This window comes from Lethenteron reissneri, chromosome 18, assembly GCF_015708825.2.
Source record: "Lethenteron reissneri isolate LAM-NWPU_2019-01 chromosome 18, ASM1570882v1, whole genome shotgun sequence".
Classification (NCBI taxonomy): Eukaryota; Metazoa; Chordata; class Hyperoartia; order Petromyzontiformes; family Petromyzontidae; genus Lethenteron; species Lethenteron reissneri.
The window spans coordinates 12,923,473-12,948,261 of record NC_083796.1 but is presented as its reverse complement, the minus strand read 5'-3'; the positions used below and the strand labels follow the sequence as shown (position 1 = coordinate 12,948,261).

Sequence of the window (24,789 nt, the reverse complement as noted above, 5' to 3'; positions counted from 1 at the left end):
TGTTATCATAAGGTATTAAATTATCGGACTAATTTGCATTCGTTTGGCAAAAAAAAGTAAACAAGCAAAAACAAAGCAGCAGCTGCCATGGACCAGATTTGTTGTCCCTCTGTCTGGGACCCCTGAAAGCCAGGAAAGAGCATCAGTTTCCAAAGGCATTTTGGCGTCCTCCCTCCCTCCCCACTTCCCACTCGGTGACGTCCAAAGCGCACGCAAAACAAACACAATTGGGAGATTTCCTGCGCGGTGACTGAGCAAAGGACGTTGGCGGCAATGGTCAATTAACGGACGCATTAAAGGCCTTAAATCTTGAGAAGCTCGGCAAAAAAAGCCCGCAGTGACAGAACACCTTGAGAGCGAGTTTCCCGACGTAATTGCTGCGGTGGTCACGGAGAACGTGCGCGGCAATTACGAGCGATGTTATTTCTGCAGCTGCTGCTGGCAAGCGGGCATACTGTAGACAAACAATGCCATCAGGTCTGCGACGCCAAAAAGCCCTCCTTCGAGTCCATAATTGCCCACGACGTCCACACCAGTAACATATGCCACACAGCGGCATATTTATTGGCTTAGATATGATGCTGTGCTAGTTTCGTGATGCGCTAAGTTGGGTTTTGGGCTAAAAATGAGGGCTTACGTTGGACGGTGGAGTGCAAAATTCACGAACACACGAGCACAGGGTGTTTGCAATGGTGCCAAATCGTAGCTTACCTAATTCTATTTCTGCGCTGCGGCATGATTATGTAACGTGAAATTCTTCCTGCATTGACCACTTTTGCAAAGGTGCCATTTCGAAGCCTGGAGATTAATGCCATATCTAAAAATCATGGGAATTCCTCTGTGGTATTCAATTATATTACATTACCTATACGCATTAATGTATAACACACAAATGATGGGTGTCTCATAACATAAGGATGAGAATGAACAGTAATTGTGTTAAGCTTATGTTAAAACCACATCTATGAAATTATATTATAAAATGGTATCCGAGGCTATTGTAGGATAACCAATTAGAGTCTGAGGAAAAATTGTATTTGCTGTTCTCTAAATGCTTTGATCATCACGTTTCAACCCATTCGGAGTTGAATTTGACTAAAACCTGCAGTGCCACGATCACATCCGCTTACATATCTAAAAAGTATTTAAACTCTCTCCTCAATTTTATCACTACACCGCCAAGCAAGTACCTGCACGGACTATACTCGTTAAGAACACATGGGGGAAAAATATCCTTTGCTATTCTTTGAAGTTTCAAATACATCTTTGCGAGACAAAAATGCGCTTTAGTAATATATTAACTCCAAAGTCTATATGCTCAATCTACAGTTAATGATCAATAAAGTAATGAACCACGTGGCGATTACAACGATTAAATAGACAGATTTCCCACGTGCGATGACAGTTTTTGAGACAAACTCAATTAAGCTGCTAAAAATGCTTACTAACCTACCCTTCCATGAGCCAAAGGTGGAATACGTCCATTGACAAGCACAACGCACATATTCTGCTCATAAGAACTTCGTAAATTAAGCCACACTTTTAGCAGCCCCATAGGGATGCCTAGCATGCACTGTCATTTCCCCACTACGTGCGTAAAATAAAAAGGGAGCCATTGTGTTGCCAGCGGAAGCCGAAACCCCACACAAACGTACAGCAAAGACAAAGATCCCCCGTATAGCTTGAACAGACTGTTGGGGCAAGTGCTGTGTGTGAGCACCTATGAAGGTCGACACGGCACACGAGGGGGTGGGTGGCCAACACCACGCCCGGCCGCCTTTGTCTCCCCAGTGGTGATGTTTCCACACTGCACCAGGTACTAATTTGAGGCTGAGTCTACCTAGGGGAGGCCCATGACCGGTTCAGATAATCTATGTTGACCGTGAGCGGGAATCGAACTCGGGTTTTCGGGCTGGTAGCGCAGCGCGCTAACCACTACACTACCGCTCCCCACTGCACACACACACACACACCCCCATGCAGATGGATGAATGGGTGGGTAATTTAAGGGGCATCCCACTCCGTCACCAAAGCTAAAGAGCCTTCTCATCTTTTAAGAGATACCGGGCCATGTACCAAGATCACAGACACCAGAGGTCAAGTCTGGGAATGTATCTGTTCATTTAATTACTTCATTTGCGCGGTTCGATTTCCCACAAGATATGGTGTACAGCTATTATACCCTGCACTCAGGAGTGCACATCACACACAACACCAGTAATAAACCACTCCCTGGTGATCTCACAGATTATGTTAGGTGTTCGACACCAGGCTGTGGTGTCCAGTGTATCGATACACAGCCCTAAGGCCTTCTTAGTAGAAGACCGTGAACAGGGAGACAAGCGAAGGAATGTAGCACAATTTTTTTTCAGTCAATTATTTCAGCCATTGCCATAACCCCTCGTAGCCGTACAGCCACAAACACTCGAGATACACAATGGCTCGGCTGAGACTCTGGGCTATAAGGCCCAATGCCACGCTATTTTGCGTGTGTGTGTGTGCCTTAAAAATGCAGCAGGGCGTAATGGAGCGCGTTGATTATTTGGTAATGGATTTACTCGACGCAGCAGGAGTCCTCGTCAAACATCGGGATTTACCTGCATTACATTTCCTTGTTTTAAATATTTTTTTCCTCCCCCATAAATATTCATAACTTACGTGGCTATCTTATTCGTTTTGGTTTTGTAATGTTGCTACACATCGCTGATTATCCAAAACATTTATGAAAAATTTTGCTTTTCAAATTAAAAGTAATATTTGTAAAATTGAACGATTTGCTTTTTTATTACCATACCATCATGAAAGTTAATTAGCTAAAGAAAATATCTGCATACCACGTGTGTGTGTGTGTAATTAGTATGGGGAACAGGAACGCAATAGTTAGTGCACTGCACGACGAACCCGGCAACTTGAGTTCGATTCTCGCTCGAGGCCAACACCAGTTACGATTATTTGAACCGGTCATGGGCCTCCCCAAGGTCGACTCGGCCTCAAATGTGTACCTGGTGCGGTGCGTAAACATCGCCATTAAGGTAACAAAGGCAGCCGGGCATGGTGGTGATGCTCACCCACCACCCTCATGTGCTGTGCCGGCCTTCATAGGTGCTGCTCGCAAACAGCACTTGCCCCAACAGTCTGTTTAGGCTATACGCGGGGGGGGGGGGGGGGTTGTTTTTTGTAGACACAGCGTATGAGTTTAAATGTTTGCCATCATGGGTTGCAAACAGTTAACCGAAGCCTTGGTTGCAATGGGTAAAAACTAAAGCTTTTCAAACGAGTTCTCATGACCAACAATGAGGCAATGGATTCAAGAAGAATAACACTGTGGTGGTGGGTCATGAGAACTGAAATTTGAGAAACTCCCGAGTTAAAACAGAAAGCTAATGAAAGCTTAAATAATAAATATGACGTAAGAGACGTAGTAAATTATCGACGTGCATGCTTTCACTGAATAAAACACTGTTCTACCCAAATTAATGTAACAAAACGATTTCACGTTTTTTGCGGAAGGCCCCAGGTCACTTGTGGTTGGCACATTTGAAGTCAATTTGTTCAGAAAGTTGTCGTTCAATTAGCTGCATTGGCCAGAATGAATGTGTGTACTCTGGGAAATACCAGTGGTGGCTCATTTGGCTAATTGTGGGGAGTTTCATTCATTCCCCGTGTACCACGGTCGACACGCAAAATAACGTATAAGATAGAGGGAATATGACTGTTTTTCAATCTGTCGTTTTGCTGTTTCAAAAAATAAACAATGATAATTTGAATATTAAGCAACTCCACATCACCAAATGATCCAAATATCATTATAGCGATGCCTTCCCAGCATGCCTGAGCCACCATTGCATATGCAGGTGCTTCACTCGATGTTTTTGTGTTTAATTTGTATTCTCATATCACACGGCACACTGGATATAAATTAACAGCTTGGGTTTTTTTCTCTCTCAAACTCTCCAGTCTTGCCAGCCAGGTTACTGAGCTCAGCCATTGCACGTTTAACAAATCCTTCTCGTAGAGATATTCGACATCAAAGAAGCAAAATTCTAAGTTTCAAATGTTCCCACCATTTAACAGCAAGGATATCAACACGCTAAAACGTGCTTATAATCTGTCACCTTGACAAACGATTCAGTATCATATAAAAAAATATAATAAACAAACACGTTATTTTTCAGCCACAACCGTAACTCCCCCCCCCCCTACCATCTCTGAGAATCGTCTGAGGATTGGCTTAAAGGGCTGCAAGGTATGCAGCTGGAAGCTAAACAGAATTAAATGAGAAGATGTCTAAGGACATTTTAATAGCTGGTTTCGTTCTGAAGACACGGCTTTTATGTTAAAACCACTTATCAAGGATATATAAAAGGAAACCCATATACTGCCTGTAAAAAAATGTCCTGTTAAATCACACATGACAGTTGACATTTTGGATATATTTAACCTATGTACTCATTTAAAAAATAGTTTTCCAGTTTCAATGTGCACATACACGTGAAATTGTGTTTAAAAATCGAAATTCTTTAAATATTAAGATGTGATCTATTACATATATTGTTTCTCAACATAAGAATTTTTTTTGTCATTTTTTTACGCATAACTTAGGCATATTACCCACATGCATTATGTGCCTTATGAATCTATCGATAAACATAGATTATCATTAACAATGATAATTGCACTGATGGATGAAGGCCTTCCGAAGCCCTCGCCATCTCTCATGACCCTGCGATGTAATAATCTACTAAGCATATGAACCTGATTCATCATTCCACCTCCTTGTTGGATATACCCCTGGGATGCGTTGAATTCCTTTGCTGCCTCTCCATTACTATTCTTGACCATCATCATCATCCCTGCACGATGATGATGCAAGTTACCTTTGCAGCAATGAAGTTGCCGCTACCCAACCCAAACTATGCCTGGTCATCGCCTCTGCCTCCCCTGCCGCTCCAGTTGTATTTTTATTCTCGCCGTACAATGTGGTTTTTGTTCTTTTCCCTCTTCCCTTACCCTAATCCCCGTACCACCTCCTGACCCATAACTGACCTCAGTGCCCACATTACTCGCTTCTCAACGGCACCGCTGCCCATCTCTCTCCCGGGCCTCGTTTGTAGCCGTGGCTGTCCTGGAACTCCTCGCTTCTGCCGTGGCTGCCCCTGGGACTTGTTGATGAAATGGTCCGATGGTCCCGACTTCCCCAGATGTCCCAAGGGTTGATTGTTGATGCTGGGACCCCGTTGCTAGTCGCGGGCTATGCCGCTGTGTTGTTCTCCCCTTCTCCCTGCCATGTTATCCCTGTGCTAACCCCCCGCCACCACATCACCACATCATCATCACCACCACCAGCAGCAGCAGCAGCAGCACACAAAAAGGCTCTCAAACAGGTGACAGACAAAAATTTCCAAAATGGTCAGCTGAAGTGGTTAATGATGGATGCATTATTCAAAACTAATTACGTTGTCCGTGTTTTTGTTGCAAAGTTAACTAACATGTGAAAATGCTAAATCTTGTTTGTGTTTCACTCACGAATATTTACTACTCGTTTAAAATGCACACACCTGTAACTGTATCACAACTCGAATCGGAAAATGGCCAAATAACAGCAGTGCTGTGCATATTAAGTTATGCGGACCGATACCAAGTAAATAACCAGATAAAGAGCAATGACATCTCCCATTGCACAACCAGGAATCCTGTAAAAAAACAAATCTGAAGCGGTTGCCATCTATTCAGAACAGAAGACAAGGCAATACATTCGCACACGTAACACCAATGACAGCCAGATGACAAATCCTCATGGCTTTGAAAATAAAAAAAATTACGTATTGATTTGTGAGAGTTTTATCTTCATGCCAGTCGGTTAAACCGTGAAGCAAAGGAAACACATGCATTGCAAGATTTCATGACAGTGAATGAGGCATATTCAAGAGTACCTGATGGCAACTGGGCATCGAAGGATCTCTGCTGTATGATGAATAATGTCCTCGCTCTGATGCCTTACCTATGGATGCAAAAATAAGGGTAGGGAGAAACAAATACCATACACGTTAGTGTAACACGTCGGCTTTCACGACCAATATTTTCCACAAGAGGTTTTGCAGGGTTAGATCGCGTAAATGTGTGTCGTTAAATCCGCCACCACCAGACATGGCCAATAAGTAAGGTTTGTCTAATTCGTGACTAGTACAGCACATCGGTGTGTTGGAGAGTAAACCCACAACGCGCGTTAGCCGTATAAGTTTTACTTCACTGGCTTTCACATTCTCATCTGTCGTTATGATACAGATTCGGCATTGCATTGCACCGACGGTAATACAGCACGAAAAACAGCTTTCTTATGGCACCTGCTGTTCTCTGTAAGATAAACGTTTACAAACACACTGCACAGTTCATAAGCAGTCACCAATGTGTTGCCAATGTTTCTTTTTGAAGTTTATAAATATTTTTAATATATAATGAACAATTTAAACATCACTGTGAATGTAACAATAAAAATGGAAGGATTCTATGAAATTGTAAAAGGTTCGTTTTAGAGTCTCTTGCTTAAAAACAACACGCAACGACATGCTTTCAAGTCCAATGCTCTTAAATGCTGTAAATTTCCCTCCACAAGGATAACATTCATGTTTACTGATTTTCAATACAAAAAAACTGAAAGTATACGTCTTCGTTTTAAAATGTTAAATGGCCTAGAAAATACTCAGATGAATAATCACCATTGCCTGCTGGTTGCATGCTTTTAAGTCATTAACCAAGATCACCCCACTTTTATCCAATGTTCTGAGCAGACAAGCTTTGTATTTCAAGAAATCATTATGCCTACACGTGTATGCACCTGTACTTGACTGAACTGGTGTAGTCAGCATTCATCCTTGCTCAAGATCAAAGAGTTGAAACCCAGGTCAAATGGTTATTTTACTATCAATGGATATAACTATGCAAACCGGATATAACTACCTCGGAGTATCAGAGGAGGTGGGGGATGGACACATCATCAAGTCTTTGCGATCAACGTTAGACCTGACTAAGGCAACATGTTGAAAATCTGTTGAGTGCAACATCTCATATACCAGACAGTAGATTAACCTTCAACAACACCGATGTTAATTATGGTCATTGTTCACATCCATTGTGTATCGGTATATTCGAAGGTTCCTGTGTATCAGGTTTTCAACATCAACTCCCATGCCCTGTAGTGGTGTAAAAACAAATCCATTCTTTTCGAAAATCAAGCCTTTATTCGGGCCATCCACTAAATTATATATTCTATTCTTCTTTACATGTGTGCTCCCACTTGTACAAATAGAATTCATTCCATGTCAAAGCAAGATCTAATAGAGCACAACACAGAAGCCTCGGAGTTAGTGGCACGCGACCCTTGAGATGAAATTGAGTTATCAGCCAGAAACGAGCAAGAATGGACTTCACAATGCCAGGGCAGAGAAGGAACGGACAGCCCCATCTCAAGAGCCGATACACAGCAGATTGAATATTATGCAACTATGCAGCATGTGCCTGCAGGCATTGTATAGAAAATGCTGCTTGCATTTCTGCGATATCTGTGTAATCAATGAATGTAGCACACATTCCATGACAAAATTCTCTCACTGGGGAAGAAAACAAGAGTTAATGAAAATCCCAATTCACAACAAACACATTGATCCACTGTGGGCTTGTGTGGCTAACCCTGACTTTCCAGTGTCAAATCACACATCGATGCAAAACTTCCATTCAAATAAATAATTACAAATGTGTGCTTGTGGCATGCTTTATCGCCCACCTTTTGTTTTCAAACACCCCACTTGCAATTACAGAGCAAAACTACATTTTCATCATTTTGCAATATGTAGTTTGAGGATGGTGTAGATGAGGTTAGTGGGCTAGGGGGGAAGAGGAAATAAGACGCAGGAGGAGGGGGGAATGAGATGCAAGGGCAGGGACTCGGAGTTTGGAGGAAGTGCCACACGGAAAATGCAAATTGGTTTAGTCTGTAACAATAACAGTGGAGATGCGCTATCAATAAAACCAACACTATTTGTATATTCAATGTCATCAATCATGTTATCATCTCCAAGTATAACTTCAAAATGTATTGTTAAAAGTTCTTCCTCATTAGATAGAAGGAAAATAGTTTCCATGTTCAAAAAAACATACGGCCACATTTATCTACACGTAGCTGTGTGGTGGACATTGTAGATTCCCAATGCAGGCGATAGTTTATGCATAGAAAACCACTGCTGATGCCACAATGGTACTCATTTTAACAGCCACTGACAAATGATATACCGAGGTCACCCTTGACTCGTATTTTAATTCCAGCCATTATTCAATCAAACAAATCCGACATCCAATGAGTATACGATCTGATCCCCAACGGACCACATCAATTCTATGCACAGACTGGTCCGATTACGAATAATACAACCCTGAAAAAAACACAATAAAATGCAACCCGACTGTCTACATCGTAACAAACGTCCTCTTTGAGGCATGGCTCGACTGTTCGAGAAGTGTCATTAAAAAGCACCTAATTTGACCCACAAGCAATTAAGCAAAAGCCCAAGTCATTGGATTGCATTCTAAAACAACCAAGAAGCGAGAGCAACATCCCCCCCCCCGCCTCCCGGTTGCAAGTGAGTGATGAATACGAAAGCACCTGTAGAAGGGGTAATTTCAGACAGGGGCCCAAATGGGCAATAGGTCAAATAACAAGTGCAGTTTGGCAAATGGGAAACATATGAGCCTGTTTCGCCCCAAACGCTACCTTCCGGCCCCCAGGCAACAGCCACACTTAAAGAATTCTAATTCCAACCAGTCATCAAAATTTACGGGGAACTACAGGCGGTGGTACCTGCCTGGAAAATGAATCACACGATGAGCCATTCCTTCACCTAATATATCTCGTGTTCCTCGTTCACGCTGCCCTCTGCAGCTAAATAAATAAGCACACCTTATGAACTGAAAAAACGTGGTGGTGTGCGGGCATGGGTTTCATAGTAGAATGGTTGCTCTGGAGAAAATGTAATAAATCTATGCAACAAACATTTGTAAAGTAATGTAAATGTATATTTAGCATAATATAAACAATGTGATCATGCAACCTAATGCTACTCGTGAGGTGTGCAAATGTGTTTAAAATGTCATTGCCATCAAGTGCCTAGGCTCTATAAAATGCCGTTTTAGGAGGCAGCGCCACTGATCAATAAGTTACTGTAGAAATAAAATTCGAATGAAAGAAAATGATGTTGCCTAATGAGTAGCAATATTTATTCGAGGTCCGTTTTATTCTGCAATAATTGCATATGCTAATAAACGTATTTATCTTATACAAGTGAATATAACCTAACATTATTTAAAACAAAGCAAGAGATTTGACTCTTCTTTTTAACCAGCAACCCCTTAACGATTTTTAGAGAGCTACAACCCACTTTAAAAAATAACGTTGCATGCACATTGTTACCAGAGAGAAAAACGTTCACTGAAATTACGTACTATACACATCGCAAACGTGACAATAAATACTACATCACTTTGTGATGAAAACCAAAAACATCTGTCCACTATAAACAAAAACTCCACAACACCAAGCAGCAAAACAGCAACTCTTTCCATGCTATGACAATATACAGGAAGAAAACTCTTACAAGTCAAACAAAAATCTATATTTTTTACAAACCTATCGTGCACATAAGGAATGGGTCATAAAATCCTTGAGACTGCATACAATCCATCCGGCCAAAATAAAAGCTTCTTTAGCCTAGAGCTACAGCTAAGGATTGCACCTGCTTCCTGTTATGCTTTGCCACATTTCCTATATTTTCTCCGCCAAGTAGCGATAAAATGCTTGTTGAGTAAAGGTGAAAAGGTGTAAAAAAAAATTTTCGAATTTTAGATTCACAAGGCAGGACATGCACCAAAGAAAATCATAAAGGTTGTCAAATTTGGTGGTGTACCGGTTTCAAGTCTGGTGTGGTCCACTTGAAAACTTTGCATATATAGAGCAAAAGAATTTAGATTTGGTACATGCCTGCTGTTCCTTTGTGACCATCACTGGCAAAATCAACATGTAGGCTACATAAGTACATGTGAACACGTTCGAATTGCTGGCACTCAGACATCCAAAATTCAATGCCCAAGGCTTTTATTTGTGAGCTTATAATATATTGTTGAATTCTCTTCATCCTCAATTCTGCAGTATGTTATTACATCTAATATAAACATAAGCTCGTAAGATATTATATGCAGCGATGTCTTGTCCACTTTTCCAGGAAAAGTATCTTTACACATTTCCCCAAGATCAAAATATGACCTTTAATAGCACAGCCGGATGTGGTCAACATAACAAACAATGTACGCGCATGTGGCGATTGAAGGCGGCTTTGAGAAGTGATATTAATTGTACATAACTCTGCACGATACAAAAACATGTTTACATTGTATACAACTGTAGTGAGTTCAACTGTGTCGCAGACGTACTCTTTGCAGGCAACACATTTATTGATACCAACACAAAGGGGTAACTGCCCCTTCACCACATAACAACCTGTGGTGGTGGACCACCAGGCTAACCACACTAATCACACTGGGAGTAGCTACAACGGACAGGACCCCCAGCTTGGGTCCAGGTCCACGTGTTGGTGACTCTTCTAGGACGTAGATTCTTCGGGATGAACAACAGCAGCCGGTCTCTCTCGAGGGCCCGGCTTATATCCTCCGTGGTGAGGCTGGCTCCACCCTTAGCCACGAGCACCTTCGAGAAGCCTCGAGCAGGATCTGGGCCCTGACACGTGACCACGCCTAGCCCCCACCTGGGGGCCCTGTGTCGACTTTACCAGGCACGTGTCCTTCGGGGTCAACCAGAGTGCCATGGCCCTGGGTAAACCCATTTCTATGGCCAGCACTCTCACACCCTATCCTGTAGGGGTCGGCACTGCACGCAGAGCGTGGTGCCATCCAGCACTGTCAATCAGTGCTCACCAAACCCCTCTAGGGCCTGTACTGCACCCACATACGTGGTGCACGTGATGTCAATACATCCATCGCACGCCGTGCCTCTCTAGAGCCGGCATTACAGTGACATCCGCGATGTGACTGCACAACTATATAAAATAGTGAGCCCCAAGATCGCACTTATTCTCTCTCATGATTATCAGATAAAAATGGGCCTTTGAAACAACCCGAACATTCCAGAGATATTGTTTTATCATTTTATTCCATACATATAATTTGCAAAATGTTTTGACTACCAATGAAAAAACTTGGCAACATATTTTTAAAACGAAATTAATAAACTGAAGTTGGATTTTTTTGCATTATTTTATTGTTGTATTTAATATAGAGAAAAACAAACCGGTAAAATGTTAAATTAAAACAGGAGAATAGATTTCTTTCATGCACTGGAAAGTATGCATGCTCAGCAGTGTTTTGGCAAACTCTTTGACTTGTTAAAATAAATTACCACGATTTTATCACTGACATTTTTACGCCATGTGTACCTCATTATATTTCCACACATATCCTCTTCAGCAGCCCATGTTACCACCATCAAGTCTCTAGGCAAATGCCAAGCTTGTTATATTTTGCATGTGATTTTAACCCCAAGGTTTACACACACAAAAGCACATTCAACATGCCTATCACATGCATGCAGGTACGCATGCTCACACTGCAGCAGGTGCCCACACGCTAGGCAGATATCAGACACACGCGGCTTAAGTGCATGATGACTGCGCCTTATATTAAAACCAGTATATTAGATACCTATTATCCTCGAAAGCCATTTAATTATAATTGAATTGGTTGGTCAGTGTTCTCATCGCTCAGCACATTTTTAATGAGCAGACTGATTTAAATGCTTCTCCTCGCACATGAGTTTGCGCTATTGCTGATGCCAGTCATACCTACCTGTCAAAACATACGGTTTACCCGAATTCGTGTACAGGGGAAATTGAGTTCAGGTCCATACGGAATACGTCCGTTTCAATACCGGGAAAAACATGTTTTGTCTATTTGTTTGTTTCTACCTTGTGATGGACTTTGTAGGATGAAAGTTGAGAATTTTAAGGGCACGGGGTGACCAATAAGGTCTGAATTGGTCTGTAATAAGGTAGGCACTGATAAGGGGTTGATAGGTATGCAGAGCCCAAATCCACAACACGGAATTGATCCACGGAGATACCATCTCATAAGTAATTTTATAAAACAATGTTCTTCATACTGAAAAATCCTCTTGACCAACCTGCACTGATCAGCATAGGGCAGTATGGTCAAACAACCGCTGTGACTAAAATGCATTTCATCCAGCATGAGTTTAACAAGTTGTACATTTCGTTTTTCTATGGCTTCTTGATATGATATTCTCTTGCTATGCAAGCTGAAATTGTGTTGTTGTTGAATTATTGACATTACTATTAAATAACCAAATAGTGTCCCTTCTATGAAGGACAACAGTTTCTTTTTAAAGAGACATTGGCAATGGGTTTAAAACGATGTTGAAGTACGTATTGCAAGCGAGGGTATGCGTATTTTAAGACAATGCTTTAAAGCTAGTTGGCCTGCAGCCGCATTTACAGCACTAAAGGTTTCCTGCCTGCTGCACGTCTTTTGATTCAATGAGCTATTTGCAATTTTACCAGGAAAAGCCCAGAGCTATATAGCTCTTTTTCAGAAGCGACATGGCCACAAATGATAGCCCAAAGTGGCATTTATAGCAGCCAAATACTCTAAACGCGTGTTTGATTCTAAGCGTGGAGGGAAAAACCAGAAGACCCAAAGAAAAATCCACGTGACCACAGGGAGAGAGAGAGAGACAAGCAAACTCCAAATATACAGGAGGCGTCAGGGTCGGGATCGAACCCACGACCTCCTGTATACCAGGTGAGGTAGTTAACATCTTGCCGTGGCACACCCAATTTCTTCTGTATCACCTTAAATCAAGGGAGAAGTTCAACATCTCTCGGCTCCGACACCTTCCTCTTTAGGTACCACACCTGTACTAATCTAAGTGCTACCCCCCCCCCCCACCTTCTTTTCCTTTTCAGGCTGTGCCCCTTCTTATTTAAGGCCCTATTCTCACTTGTTTAGGGCCCACCCCTTCCCCACCGTGGTTGGCTTGTTTGGGTGATGGTGGGAGGTGTCGTTGTAGTGGTGGGCGGGATCAATAATGGTGGGTGGGGACAGGAGGGAGCGATGAACAGGGACAGGAGTTGGTGGGTGGGGACAATAACGGTGGGCAGGGATAGTCGGCATTGGTGAGCGGAGATAGTTAGTAGTGGGGAGTTGGGACGGTATTGGCAGGAGGGGAACAGTAACATTGCATGAACAGTAGTGTTGTACAGGGACAGTATTGGTGGGGGGGGGGGGGCAGTAGGGACCGAGTTGTGGGGCAGACAACCAAAATTCCTCTTCAAAGCAACATCACATGTAAGTCAATCTACATATGAACTGAAAAAAGGCACACACATCCATAGATTCTGTAATGCTTACCAAAAAATGTTGACCTCAGAAGTTTGTTTAAATTAATGCATACACTACCTGCTATGACGTGGATGGTAAGCATGGAAAAATAAATACATTTAAACAAACACCATACGGTGCATAAAGGATGTTTAGGTTTGTGCTTGGAGTTATACTGAGAGACGGAAAGAGGAGCATCATTTTAAAACACTTCAGTTACAGAAATCGCTTTCACTGCTAAGAAACGCAAGTGGGCTTGGGCAGGGCAAAAGGACATTGTTGCTGGGAGGGATGATGGCCGACGATAGACAATGACAAGTGGCAGCACGGGAGGGAACACATCCGAGATGGCATCCATGGAGATGGAGGCGCTGAGAATCATCTGGTGCGCAGGTGCAAGGTGACATCGCGGGACAGAGAGAGACAGTGGCGGGTCTTCATCCAGCAGCGGACTGATCACGGCTCACGATGATGAACAGTGTTAGGTGTTGAGCAGTTCACAAAATATCACAAGCGGAACGTAATATCGTGAGATGGCAACACTTGTAAAGATGTCGTATGGTAATGTTGGGCGAGGATTTACATTTTCACGCTGGATTTTGGGTAACTATTCACATTTGCCCTGACTTCAGGATAAGTCCCGCATAGCAACAACTTTATAACCACATTTTATTTACCATAGATAATCTTTTTAGAATTACTGTAATGCTCTGCTACATACATACTTACGGATGGACAGACAAGAACAAGATCTAATGCAGGAATAATATCAACCTTAGTTAAAAAGAAAATGGGCAGCAATGCAGCAAATACCTACTTCCCCACTTCATCTGAAGACAGAGCAAGAATCTTTGACGAAAAAATTATCTGTAAAGAGGAAAAGATATTTAATAAACAAAAAGGCAAATGGGGAAAAAAAAGAGTCCCATTGGTGAACCGGCATAATTGAAGAAAAATAAAACGATGGCTATTACCAAAAAGTAAACTGGGGATTTCTAAAAGCAACACAGGCATTTTAAATATGCAGCAATATTTAATAATAATTTATTTTTGAAAGGTGGGGGGGGGAGCTACACGAAAAATAAATAAGAATGAGCCGACACTAAGCAACTTCCCTGCCCCTTGACACCAGACACTCCCTCCACGTGCCCCCCCCCCACCTCCTGTCCCCCCCTACCCCCAGTCCAAGCACCAAGGCTTGGCCCAACGGGGTTTTTTTTTCTTCTCCCGGGCTGCGCCAAAGGAGGCGCCCGCAATGAGTGATTGTGAGACGGAGGGCAAAATCTCTGCCCCTGGCCCCGCAATCCATTATCCCTGGCAGGTTTAATGTGCCGTACTGGGCCATATGGCACTGTTGCTCAACCGGCAACTTACATTTCACATGCAGGAGCGCACGAGCAACATCTATGTCATGTCATTCCTAACACAGACACGCACGCACTCTCACTTTGCTAAGACAAAACTGGATTTTCGCCTGCTTTGTGCTGATTTTTTACATGTTAGTATCTATTTTCTTTACTGAGATAACAAAAACATTCATGTTATTTTCGTTTAGCTGGTGAAGAAAACCAAGATGTACTTTGCCGATCGTCTTGCTGTAGAAAAGTATTATTCGGTTTTTGCCTGAATGAAAATGCATTAACAATACTGATGCAGAGTACTTCGTGCGAACAATACCACTAATTCCATCTTGTGTGAATTTAAAGCACTTGTATTCCCCGAATGCAGACTATTTGTTATCTAGCTAAATGTGCACTATGGTTGCTTTTACTCCAGAATTCCGCAAGGCCCATCGCAGCATTCAACTTTCCCAACAATATTCTTCACCACGCAGGGTTTCTTTTCTAAAACTCAACAATATATGCATTATTTAGTATTACGCGACACAATACTATTTGCCTTTCAAAATGCAATAAACAACAGTCACACCCGATTGGCTGAACGGGGTGCACACGCGATAACTTAAAGATATACGACACCTGTGGATACTACAGTGGGCAGAATCGCCATCGTGGAAGTGCTATTATTCAAGTATTTTCCATTGTGCACCAAGGTTTGCCCAGCGTCAACATAATTTTCAAATACGCGAATGCCTATTATTGCAACGTGATACTGGCTCCGGGCTGCTCGTGACACCCAAAAAAAACTCTGCAAAAAACATTGCTGCGAATTGGAGCAGAAAACAAACTATTCTTGCAAATGTATTTCACCACTGAAATATATTCCGTAAGAACTTTGGGAATTATTTATTCATTTCTATTTATTTATTTTATCCATATGGGGGGGGGGGGGGGGCTACGCGAGTGTTTACTTGACGATACCCGACATCAAACCAATACCCGTAATGGCGATTAGTAATCGCATCGCGATACTGAGATGTGTATTCATTACCAACCTCTGCTGCCGAGTTTCATTTTTATGCACAATTTGTTTGAAATAAGCATTATGCACCTATTTTTGTTGGGCATACTCATCATCAGTAACATAGCTTCTGGTAGAGATATACAGCAGCAACGAGTACTATAGGTAGAGCCAGATGTCCGTAATGAAAATAGCAATGTTAGTCAATACATTCACACTGTTTTAAGAACAATCACAACTGAACAAAGCTTGTTTTTGTTTCATTATTGCCATGCGCAGCTTGCACAAGTGTTAGAGAGTGCTCAAGTGAAATTCCATCCTATACCGGTGCATTCATTAACATCCATTTCTGAATCCACTACTGGATGAAACCTCTCCACAGCATGGCTATTGTTTTTAACGAACTCTAACCACACATGACTCACTACTTATATTGGCCATGGCTGGAAATGTAACTTCGGGCGTCAGGTTCAAAGAACAGTGCACAAACAACTGTGCCATCTCTTGCCTGAACGTATATCGAGAGAGACAATATATTAAGCCTTTACCTGTCGGCAGAAAAAACATGCTAGAACGTTTGCACAGATTTCCCTTCAAATTATTACCACCAAAGGTAACATGGGCTATAAGGTTATATAATAATGAACAAATTCAGCATTATGAATAATGATAACTTATCAGTGCAGTCTACTGAAAGGGGAAAAAAAAGAGTTTTAGTTGAGCTCAATGCGTATAAGCCAGGGTATGGTTCACATAGTAAGATATCACACATCTAAGACAAGAAAGGTCAATCTTGAACTCACACTCACTCATGACGGTCTTAAGATGATAAAGCCGCAAATTTGACATGCGCGATGTTCACAGAGGCCCTTTAAACTGAGTGAGGGCCGTATCTTTGTGCGCATTAACCTCTATACTGCAGGCATTTTCCATGCTTTCTGACTCAAATTGAATGCCTTTAGCAAATGTTCAAAGTTTGTGTTACCAGTGTACAAAAACAAACCATATGAATTGTTGTTCAAAACTATACCCTACAAACTGCTGCAAAGATTACACATCAAACCCAAGAGTTACATTTAAAATCTAATCAACTACTAATTACTTGAGGGTTTTTTAAAGTAATAATGCCAATACTACTGCTCGCATTTCAATCAAAGGAATGGACTTTCCAGTATATATGACCGCATAAAGCGACGTCGGTATTGCAGGTTGCAGGAGAAGGAACGTTTAAACAAAACGTACGCAACGCAAAAACAGCTTGTGAGATTTACCAAGTAATAGGCGTCAAACTCAGGTAGATATTAATTCATGGAGGAAACAAATTGATACCGAATGTTTATTGTAATGTTGCATTTATTTAAATGTCTCTTTGTACATTAGTTGGTCGTGTATGCTTGTGGGAAGAAAGAGCATGAACACAACAAGAGGTCATAAAAAGGGAGAATCAAAAGGACAGCAAAGATGAGCAGTCAGCATCGAAGTGGCTTTCAATGCTGAATTAAGAACGAATCGGTGGTAAAAGGCCAACCACCAAACACAATGATGGCAAGAAAAAGGTTTTTTTTTTTTGCACAAACGACAGCACCGCAATAAAAGCCATTGAATGACAAAACAGTGTGCAAGATGGTAGTGCCTCTTGCTCTAAGTGGTCGATTCCTTCAAACACACTCATACCTACCCATCCATGTATACACTTTAGCTAGGAAATAGCAGAACACTGCCTTTCTCTTTGGCCATCATATTTGACAAGCATTCCAAGATGCACACCACCCCCATACTTTCTCTACACGTCACCCTGCACGCAAATTACATTTTCTCACTTTCTTCGTTTCCACTGCCTGTGCAGTGAGAATAGAATTTATTTTTAAACAAAGCCAAGAAAACAACGTTTCTTTCCCGCTTTTAGATATCCTGAAAAGCTAGTCGATGATGTCCAACAATGTCAACTGGTTAACTTAAGAATAACAAGGGAGAGTTTCACAGTTTGTATTGGCATTCAACTCGTCAAATGTTAGCCAAAAAAATGTATAATCCTCAATCAACTTCCAAAACTCGTGTGCAGGTGCAAGACGGGTCGTTACATCGCAGGACCGAGACATGGCAACGCCTCGAGGTGGCGGAGGTCTTCATCCAGTAGTGGATTTATCACAACTGATAATGAGGATGCTGTTATTATAATCCCGGTTGGGATTAAACCTCGAAAATGAAAGGAAACTCGCCTTATATTCAAATTGCACAATGTTCCTCCAGCAGGGCCAAATGAATGCATAATCTTTTACATATAAAAAACATGAATTGGCTATTCAGCACGAGGCAAACCCCATTCTTTCTTGCGTTGCATGCAGCTCATTGAAATGCATTGGTTGCACAGTACAGTTGCTCTCATAACAATATAACAGTACAATGATTAGTCATGTAAAAATAATGCTAAATGTTAACAAACTTTTGAAATTCCTCTACCTTTGCAAACGTCTTAAACTGGTAAGACCAAGCATACACTGACTATCTGCAGGGAAACATTAGGTCAATATTAAAAAGTGCATTAAAAATAGCAATGGGCAATATACGGTAACTTTTTATTCACACAATGAGGTTCAACATTAAAATGACTATATTTTCAATTTAAATGCATTCACTTTTAAAATATATCTTGTTTGAAGTTCAATGTCTACTTATAATAAATACTACTGCAAGGCAAATGGAAAATGTTTGTCAACTTTTCCTATGTCCCAAATTTTCTCAAAGTCCCAAGTGTAAAATGTTATCTCCAACTTAAAGTTATCTCCCTGCCGCCGAAGGCCAATGCATGTAAAACATCAACCTACGAGTGTAAACATTTTAATATAAGGCAATGCTAATGATTAATTTAGCATGTGTTTTGTGTTACACCATGAGGTGAAAATGCTGCCACGAAAAGTGACTTATGAAAATAAGGTTACCAAAGGCACCAGCATCATATCAAAGTCTGACATCAACGGTGTTGAAGGCAACAATGAGCCTCAGAGGTTAACAAGAACAACACGAGGAGGAGCAGAGGGACGGAGTGTTTAGAACATCGGGAAGGGCAGTCCAAGTGACATGGTCACCACTGACGATTGACTGCAGAAGAAAGACAATCAGGGCAAACTTCTGAAGCATTTCCCAATTCTACCTGTGCAACTTAAGCTTTTAGCCAGTACGGTATTTTGAAAGCACATTTGGGCCTGCAGTAGTATTCCTAAGCGTAGAAGTTTTAGAACCAGTTTTAGACATCGGTGTATCGTGTCACAGTGTCACAGAATTGGATGAATTCGCCAAGCTGGATAAGTCTAATAAGAAGTCAGCGAAAAGTAAGAAGAAGTAGGGAGTGACAGACCTCAAGCAATTAAAAAAAATCTTTTACAATTTGCAGGGGAAAGTATTCATGAGGATAGAGGAGATGGGGGCATGAAGAACAAGGTGAGAAATAGGTAAAGGTTTAACAATTCACTACCATCGCGATTCGATGAGCTGTTGAAATTCAGGCTTGCAATTAGATTTAGGACTACTACAGAGTATGTTTTGACACGGTCGTGAATTCAGCGGACACCAGTGATTTCAGGGGTCACGTGCACCCACCGAGTACTACATACTCCACGCGAAATGATTGTCACACGCAATTTGGTGCAAGCATTGCGGAGTTTAAGAATCGATACTGATCGAGGAATCAATGCATCATTGCATCTCTGCTGTTTTAATATGCTCAATCTTAGCAGCAGAGCTCTGAACAGACTGCGTGCTCGTGAAGGTTGGTTGGCCTTAATGGCTTACGAGAAACTGCAGGTAACCGATACCTTGGTCACCAAGGCAGAAACGTTGATTGCAAAAGCGGTAAATGCAATATTCCCTCGTTCTTCACGAAACCTGCTATCCCAATGTTGGCTATCCGCATCTGGAACTCCACATGACTGCATTGACGTAAAAAAAAAGTTATGAAAAAAAGTGGTGATGCACAGCATCACCAGAATTGAAGAGAAGTTCATCTATAAACTTTAATCTTCTTGGTTCTTTCGGTAAAGTCACGTAGAAGGGAAGTAATAAAATAATAAAAATAAAACATAATAAAACAATTCTCACGACGTTTCGGCCACAACGCAAGCAGCCGTCCTCAGGTGAAAACCAGGTCCGTCGAGGCGACAGAGTCTGAATGAAACAGCACACGGGCTTGGAGCATATATATAAGCTGGGCGCATTGACAAAGGAATTTGCATATCAACAGGAATTTAGCATATTTATGGGAAATGCAGGAATGTAATTAGTACTGCATATGCATGTGCATTATGCAGGATTAACAGCATCAAAGGGAGCTGCAGTTACTGCTGCTGCAGTAGTTGCTGCTGCTGCTGCAGTTTCTGCTGCTGCTGCAGTTGCTGCTGCTGCTGCACTTGCTGCTGCTGCTGCACTTGCTGCTGCTGCTGCACTTGCTGCTGCTGCTGCACTTGCTGCTGCTGCTGCACTTGCTGCTGCTGCTGCAGTTGCTGCCTTATCCATTTTAATATAACACTATGTATTATTCTACCCACCCTAATGTGTATCATACTGCTATATGTTTACTGTACAATTACGACACTATACATTACTCTGCACACTGCACCATGCCAGTGAGTGGAACGCGGTCTGAAAGTCACCGTTAACGTGAACACAATCAGTTAAGATCCGAAATGGTTTATTACGTCCTTCCAATGATTGCTAAGCCTCATGATGAGGCGATCCACATATACAAACACAGAGACAATTTCAACCGAGAAGATGGATTCTGGCTTAGCAATCATTGGAAGGACGTAATAAACCATTTCGGATCTTAACTGATTGTGTTCACGTTAACGGTGACTTTCAGACCGCGTTCCACTCACTGGCATGGTGCAGTGTGCAGAGTAATGTATAGTGTCGTAATTGTACAGTAAACATATAGCAGTATGATACACATTAGGGTGGGTAGAATAATACATAGTGTTATATTAAAATGGATAAGGCAGCAACTGCAGCAGCAGCAGCAAGTGCAGCAGCAGCAGCAAGTGCAGCAGCAGCAAGTGCAGCAGCAGCAGCAAGTGCAGCAGCAGCAGCAAGTGCAGCAGCAGCAGCAAGTGCAGCAGCAGCAGCAAGTGCAGCAGCAGCAGCAACTGCAGCAGCAGCAGAAACTGCAGCAGCAGCAGCAACTACTGCAGCAGCAGTAACTGCAGCTCCCTTTGATGCTGTTAATCCTGCATAATGCACATGCATATGCAGTACTAATTACATTCCTGCATTTCCCATAAATATGCTAAATTCCTGTTGATATGCAAATTCCTTTGTCAATGCGCCCAGCTTATATATATGCTCCAAGCCCGTGTGCTGTTTCATTCAGACTCTGTCGCCTCGACGGACCTGGTTTTCACCTGAGGACGGCTGCTTGCGTTGTGGCCGAAACGTCGTGAGAATTGTTTTATTTTTATTATTTTATTACTTCCCTTCTACGTGACTTTACCGAAAGAACCAAGAAGATGAATCCCTGCAGTCACGAAAGCTTTAAATCGAAATATAAACTTTAATTGAACATGTTACTATTTATTTTTACTTACTTTGTTTATTATAACCTGTCATGGAATTTCAAACAAATGAGTGTCTCTTTCACCCCCCTCCTCCATACCTCAACAGCTGAGAAAAAACACTAAACAATTTGCAGTATCAAAAATCTAGACACCAACATTTATTTCATATGCTACACACTTAAGTACGCAATTGTTTACACTGCGGGATTACAGTTAATGGTAAAAAATAATTCGCATATTTGGCATAGGGGTTAACCAACGTAATTTTCATGGAAAAGGGTTATAGAAATTCTCCCAAGAAGTGGTGTCCTAACCATCACAAACCCCCATATCATACAACCAACATGATCACTGTGTGTGTTCTGACCTCATTCACACATTGCTCTGTGTGTGAGATATCAAGCACTAAATGTGCTTTATATTAATTGACTATGCAAAAAACATGATATAAGCTTTGGTCGAAATTCCAAACATAACTTGTGACACACATGGGCATCATTGGGAAAAGTGAGATGGGTCTTACAATTTAAAGTACAAACAGGTAAGACAGACAAAACAAGATTCAAAAAGCACAGATGGAAGAGATGACCACCACAGTAAAACATGCATCACGTAACTTTTCTTTCCATGGTGACAGGACACAAAATAGTGATTCTATTGTGGGAATGCATAGCAGGTGTACGAATGCTCAACATAATGCAATTAAAATCGGCATATCTTGGTCAGCAAAGCTCATTTGCAATTTTGTAGCTCGAAAAGCCGCAGATGCTGCATATTCACGATGCAGTCTGCTCATACAGGTACTCCGCCAGCAATCACCTTTCATCAGGGCAAGTCAACTCCGTGAATGTTGAACTTCTCCATCTTCCAACATTATAATGGAGCTAAAATTGTTAAAGAACAAACAGAATAAACTAGTAACACGTTTTGGCTGTTAAGTTAACACTCATGAATCTATTCTCTCAGAGGACTAAAATTTGAAGGGGTAGGGGTGGGGGGATGCCCTTCGTGAAATTAAGAACTCGGCTTATTACAGGAATGTCAAACTCTCAGCAAAGTAAATGTGTGTAGATAACCTATTTGTGATGAGCAGTACACATCAGTATTCTAAATGAATATAAGGAGCTGTAGATCCCATCTATAACTTATATTACCCTAGCAGCACAAACAGATTTGTTCCCATCTGTGCCAGGCTTATGTGCGTTACTTTGTGTTTCATTAGTTTGCTATAGGCGCCATAAATCAGCTTCCCCTGAATACATCACATCAGCGTTCTCTCTTTTACCGCCAACGACAAGCTAATATCCATAAAATAGCAACATTTCCATTTTGGGTTTAAAATCCACTCCTTTCAGGGGAAAAAAAAAACACTTTATTTTCACAAGCATCCATTCATTAGGAAAAGGAGGCCAAAGAAAATGCCAGAAACTGAATTTTAATCATTAATTTCTTTTAATTATAGCCTTGTCGGCAACATTATTGTTTAAAAGCAATTATGCAAATGCTAATGAGTAACAATTTGCATATTCACATTTTCTTTTGTTTAAATGTCATTGATCATTAAACGTCATGACGGAGGACTCGGCAGCCCAAGTGATTTTGGAAGCAGAGTGTGAAAGTCCACAATGGTGGCAGAATCCGCACACAAAAAAGGCAGCTGAACTAAAAGCTCGAAATTATAGTTTGTTGGGGTTTTTTTTTCTTTTCCCCTCCTCCCTCCGATTCCCCCTTGCAAGCACTTAAATAGAAACGTGATAGATTTTTTTTTTATTAAAATAACAGGATCTGGTGCACATGCGGATGGGCTAAACGTGTTTAAAATTACAGAACGTATCAAGACTTAAATTTCTAATGGCAGCTTTCTTGTTGTAGTATAATGGTTGAAAATAGGATCAGAAGGGGCTCTGGCAGCAGTCTCTGGTTAAAAAAAATGGCCTCATCTCTTATTCCACTCCATTTGTTGCCTCGGAGTTTTAAGGTCAATTAACGCAAAGCCCAATTAGCAGCCAAAATGCATCAGGCCGACACGTCATAGAGAGAGAGAGAGAAAAAATCCCAGCGACAAATGAACTGCAATGCCGTGCCACTCGGATTCTCGCACACACTACCCCCACCCCCCACTTTAAAGAGCCCTGGCCAAAGAAACAAAACGATTGCAGGTAATTTAATCTCTCGCCGCTTGAAAAATCCAGTGCAGCGCTGCCACCGCCGTGCTCAGGAGCTGTTAGCGGGCAGCGTGGAAGCTGCTTTTGCATTATGGGAGGAGCAGGAGGGAGCGGGAGAGGAGCGGAAAAAGGCAGGAGAGGCGGGGGGCTTGAGAGGAGGGGGGTTGGGTGAAGGACTGAAAAAAAATCACACACATTACTAGGGGAGCAGATGGGACCATTCCACATGACCAAACCAATCAATCACGCCGGTGGGGCCGCAGGTGCAGTGCAGCCGCACAGCAACACACCATTTCACAGTCTATCGGGCACAAACACATGGTCGCCAATCAATGGGCCCCCCTGAGGACCTCTGTACTGGGGCCTCTCACTCCCCCTCCGTCCTCTCTGTACCCATTCGGTTTTATACAGTACTTTTTTTCACTTTCTTTCCCTCTTTCTGCCATTCTCTTTTTTGCTCACCGTTGCCTGCCTTCCTTGCCATCCATAACTGCCCGAACCCTTTTTGCTCGCTTGTCATTTCCTTCTGGCACCTTGAATATTGTTTGTTGTGTGGCCCCTTTGCAGGGTTACCCCCCCCACCCCCGTTCACAACTTTGTGCCCACACAACTCTTCCTCCACCAGCGTCCTGTGGAACTCTCCTCATCCTACCTTCCCCTGACCCATTTTCCCCATCACTCCTTTCCTCCTATGTGTTTTATCACCTCATCCAATAATTCCCCGCCCCCCCCCCCTTCTTCTTCCTGGCCACTGAAGCCTAATTTTATTACACGTATTTTTTCACATGCATTTACTTTGTTTTCCGGCAACAGCACCCCTCCCCCACCAAACCCCACTACCCAAAATCACCGCCTTCCTTCCCCCATCCGTGCACCAAGCCTGACCGGACTACGCCTGATGACTTCATAATCACACATCATTTAATCCGCAAGAGGATACGAGGGCAGGATGGGGAGGAGGTGCGGGGGTTGCGAGTGTGTTTGTCGGTGTGAGTGGGAAGAGGGGGGGGGATGGAGGTTGGGATGGGGCCGAATGGGGATAGTTTGGAGGGGAGGGGGTGGGTGGGAAAATGCAAGGGAGTGCAGGGAAAAACCAAGTTTAAAACCCTAGACAGAGGCAAGGCTGAAATGTGCTTGCTAATGAAGTTTCCTGGAGATTACCATTCAAATATCTATAGCACTGTAAGCCACAGTCTGGCACAGTTCATCAGTGCATTGACATGAATTGTTAAATAAATGAACATTTTCCAATTTCTAAATCA

At 42.2% G+C, this 24,789-nt stretch overlaps 1 protein-coding gene across 1 annotated transcript in view; it reads right to left on the bottom strand.

Annotated features, from left to right (window-relative positions):
* The window catches only part of LOC133343880 (transcription factor 12-like), a 175,356-nt gene that overhangs the window by 86,105 nt on the left and 64,462 nt on the right, over positions 1–24,789 (bottom strand). The window contains 1 exon segment of the mRNA XM_061553846.1: positions 5,934–6,001. Within this exon segment, the coding sequence (XP_061409830.1) occupies positions 5,934–6,001 (68 nt within the window).